Source organism: Sphaeroforma arctica (genome assembly GCF_001186125.1).
Source record: "Sphaeroforma arctica JP610 unplaced genomic scaffold supercont1.2918, whole genome shotgun sequence".
Lineage (NCBI taxonomy): Eukaryota > Ichthyosporea > Ichthyophonida > Sphaeroforma > Sphaeroforma arctica.
Window position 1 is genome coordinate 1 of NW_014037640.1, and position 4479 is coordinate 4479.

A 4479-nucleotide genomic window follows, 5' to 3' on the forward strand; every position below is an offset into this window, starting at 1 on the left:
TTAACGGTTAACGGTTACGGTTACGGTTACGGTTACGGTTACGGTTACGGTTACGGTTACGGTTACGGGTACGGTACGGGTACGGGTACGGGTACGGGTCGGGTGGGGGGGGGGCGGTAGCCCCCCCCACCCTATCATCTTATGTCCCCTATTAACCAATCAAAAAATCATTCGATGCATTTGATCCCTTCTTGTACGTGCATTTATATATACACCCAATATAAAATATTAACGGTCAGTATGTGTCTGTAGAGCATGTAAGTGGTTCTTTGTCCTTCTTTCTGTTTACGAGTATGTATGCGTGTATCCGGGTGTTTAAATTATGTGCACACGTGTAATAGTATGTGGGTGCATACGGTTTACGCACATGTATGTGTGATTACAAGTATGTATGTGCGAATACGCGTGCGTCTGTTTGTTTGCGCGCGTGTATGTGTGAGTCAGTGCGTGTACTTGCGTGTTTGGGTTTGTCTTTTCCCCGTGTGCATGCATATGTCTTTACGAATATGTATGTCTCGTTAGGTTCAATAAAAATTCTAAAATGATTCTAGTCGAAAATTTGAAAAAGACAAAATACACAAAATACAGGAACGAGACAGAAAGCGATTGCGACATGAACTTGTGCCTTGTAAAATACTTGAATCTTCCATATATTCAAATACGTCGACCCTTAGAAGGTTCAAACTGCGAATAAATATGTGACCTATATATCGGTGGGGGGGGGGGGAGGGGATCCAATGTTATTATATATACACCCAACCACCCATTCGCAATGGTGACAACTGACAAGCGCAATCACTTAAACAATTAAAATTAAGTGCGACCTAGACATAGAATTTGAGTAAAATATGTGACCTAGACTGATTCTAATCGGCTTTGTGTTCCATCCTAAACTACGCTAAACTTCCAACATATCTCATTCCTAGTTTTCATTCCCACTAATTTTTTCTTATCAATTTCAAAATCTCAAATGTAAAATTATCTACAAAAAGTTAACGCCAAGAGACCACAAAGCTTTCAGTCCCCGTGTCGGAGACATGTTTTATTGTATATTTACATATTCATTCACATTACTTCATTTCTGGTTTTTAGGAAAAAAAGTATGTAAATATTTTACACCACGACCCACGTCGTCCCACGTTCTGCTTCTGACGGGCTTTAAATTTTAGTTTTAGAAGGTTATGATTTATCATCTGTTGGCTATGGGCCGTCTATAGCATGACTCTTTTATTTTCTTTTTTCGCACCTTTCTGTTGTCCACTTCGTTAGATGTCCACTTTGTCAATATGATTAGTCAGCATTTCCTGCTATGTTGAGGATTGATTCGTGGATATTACAAACAACTCAATAAAACCAATCAAACCATCTGTTATACATTTGGAAGTATCGTGTGTTTTTGGGTCTCTTAGGCCATAGCAACAGGCCCCCAGGCCACAGCCGCATATTGTAAACTGCACACTCAACACAAAATATCACAATATACGCATATACTATTCTACTTAAAAAAAAAAAAGCGAAGTCTATCAGGTACTGTACAGTACATAGTCAATCCACACGAAAACCAGTCGGCCAATAAGTAAGCCCTAATAGATGTTCTTTTGTTAGATGTCCATATTTTAGGCTGTGAAGGACTGGGACACGTAGCGAGGACTGTATTTTATTTTATACAGTATGTATGTACGGTATGTATTTTTAAAAATAACTGTATTTACACACATTTTAAAAAAGACTGAGAGGCTTTCTTTTTTTTAAATACGGGCGATTTACGCCGGCTTACGGCTGCGGCCTACGACTTACGAGGCTACGACATATTTATATTCTACTGTAATCCAAAATGGGAAACCTATTTTGGCGGCAAATCGAAAAAAGGGAGGAAGAAATTGTTTTTATTAGAGAAGGCTACATAATAAATATCATCATGATGGCGTAGCCTACTTCTAAATTGGACATAGTAGGCTATGCATCTGAAGAATTAAGAAATATCACGTTATGTTTGTGTTTGTTTTCTACTACCGCGTAACTAATCCGAATGTTGTATAGTGCATACCACCAAAGACATCCAGTAAAGAAAAATTAGGGGTTTAAGCTTTGTTTGCTCTTGCTGCTACCCTACGTGTAGCGTGACTACCAGCGTAATAACATACGTTTGAAGGAACTGAAAAGAGAGCAAAACTGGATTTTTGTACTGTACATTATACTCCACACTGAGGAGACTGTAACTTGATTCAGAAAGCTACTATATATGACAACAATAGTATGTACCGAACACATACAAACTAGCCATTGCTGGCCGGATACTTAGAGGTAGCTCTTCGAAGCGGTGCGCACCTTCTAATTAGCGGCCCTAGATAGGTGAATTATATAGATTCCGATGATCAAATATGCATAAGTAGATATATTATCAAATTGAGCAAGAGAGAGAGAGAGGTTCCTCAAAATATAGGGCTGCTATGCTCTAATCCGATATATGGCTATGTGCTTATTACTGCTTCGAGATAACACCAAAATTTAACAAAGCTTTTCTCAATTTTATGGAAAGAAATATTGAGCGCCATCTGATTGGTGATTAGGATGAGTCATGGTACCTATTTACCAAGTTTATATTCGTTCGGGTACACACTCTTTCGCAAAGATCAGGATGTGTATCATGTACATACGATACCCATATTTGACGCATTGCAGTGCATTTCGCAGACTATAACGTGCACACGTTCGCGTATCTTCTAGTTAAATCCACGTGCACTTCACGGCATTAAATTGTTACACATCTGTAGCCTCTAAATAGATAAGATACTCTTAGTACATATCCTTCAGTCCAAGAGACCTTTAGTGCAGCAATATGGCGTTGTCAGGCATGTTGGCCCCAAATTTGAAAGCAACGGAGAAGGTCGACTTCACATCTGTTTTGAGGAACTTCATCACAAGCTCGTACAATGATTCTCCGGGCGTAAGTAGAATATCACATTTTGCTCGTACAAAACCGTGTGCCTTCCAAAACAGTATGTATTTTTCGCTGCGTCTGACCACTTGATTGTGATACGAATTGATCGGTCCAAATCCTTGTACTGACAAACATTACCACTGGCTCGGATGTCAGCCAGCCAAATCCGGTTAGTCGATTTCGTTGTTTATCTCTTATATCTCTTGCCAGTATCCCACCGATTGCACATACTGGACTACTGTGTCACTGTATATCAGCTGAATACTCGGCCACATCTAATTGCTTCACGACCCACAGGCACACGATCAAGCGTTGGCAAGTATCACGAATATGCGGATGTCTGCAGCGCAAACAATCCATCCAGGTCTTGTTGGTGACATCATACGGTAATGAGCCGTGTTGTGTTTGCCGAGACTATTTGGTCGGTCTCCATATTTATCCCTCTTTTTGCAAGATAGGCACAGAGGTTTTGTTCACGGTGTTTCTGATTCATATACTAGGCTTGCTGAGTTTTGATTTCAAGTCTAAGTTAATCATTTCATATTACATAGTTTGGTTCTTGTTATCAACTTATCTCGTCCCATTGCGTTGGTTCGTATCAGGTATTGTCAACAGGCCGAAAAGCTCGCAGAGAAATTTCCTATGAAAGACACGTCGAAAATTCTAGTTAACTTCGACTGGGAAGATGCGTTTAAAGCCGGCAGAAAGCATCGTATGTTCCTTTGTGTCGCATACTTTTGCATCAATTATATGCTGTTTTCAACAGATAGGCATTTCTGCGGATATGACCGGCATTTTGCCCTGCTTACGGGTCATCACAATTGCGAGTGGCCCGGGCCCCTTGTGACATGTTTGCATAGGATATATACTCGATCGTATATAGCTATCTATGCGGAATGTGCGGTGTATTGCGTAGTAATATAGGCTTGTATACATGCAATTGTATGGATGTGGCCACTCACATGTCACGAGCGCCACTTTCATATATTTCAGTATATATGCATCCGCGCTTCACATGTATAAGTATTTCAATATTGCATATAATATAGATCTATATATAAAAGTATACAAGATCAGGCCTATAACTATAGAGTTATACGCTTATGCTGCCGATCCGGACCGATGTGTACATCTGCGCATGTGCGCTCTGTGGAAAATTTGCAAGTGTATTCTTGTTTACTGATTATTGGCATATAAGTTATATACTATACTTTTCCGAGTGTACTATTTTTTAGCGTAGTTGGCAAGTGATACATACTTGCAAATATACGTTCAGATAAAAGGTATCTCGATCCACATATATTGCCTTTCGTATTCCAAAGTAAACACAAGTGAACGGACAATCTTCGTTTCCCGTAGAGAATTTGTATTTGGCATTGTGACAATGTCTTACCAATTTTTATATCTATTCTCATCCGCGCACAAACCTCCATAAAATGCTTACTTCCGCCTTAAATTACAAGTGTGCTCAGGGCGTTGTATTTTTTTTTGCGTCAATCAAGTTACCCACAATACTAGACTCGTTGGCATTAGAAGTT

The 4479-nt window shown here is 39.7% G+C and overlaps 1 protein-coding gene across 1 annotated transcript; it reads left to right on the forward strand.

Annotated features, from left to right (window-relative positions):
* Positions 1-2687: 2687 nt before the first annotated feature.
* Positions 2688-3658, forward strand: SARC_13123 (hypothetical protein; the record flags this gene model as incomplete). Its single annotated transcript, XM_014292755.1, has 3 exons — positions 2688-2947; positions 3239-3327; positions 3544-3658. Coding segments are annotated over exons 1-3 (312 nt in total), but the record flags the coding sequence as incomplete, so codon positions are not given.
* Positions 3659-4479: the final 821 nt, after the last annotated feature.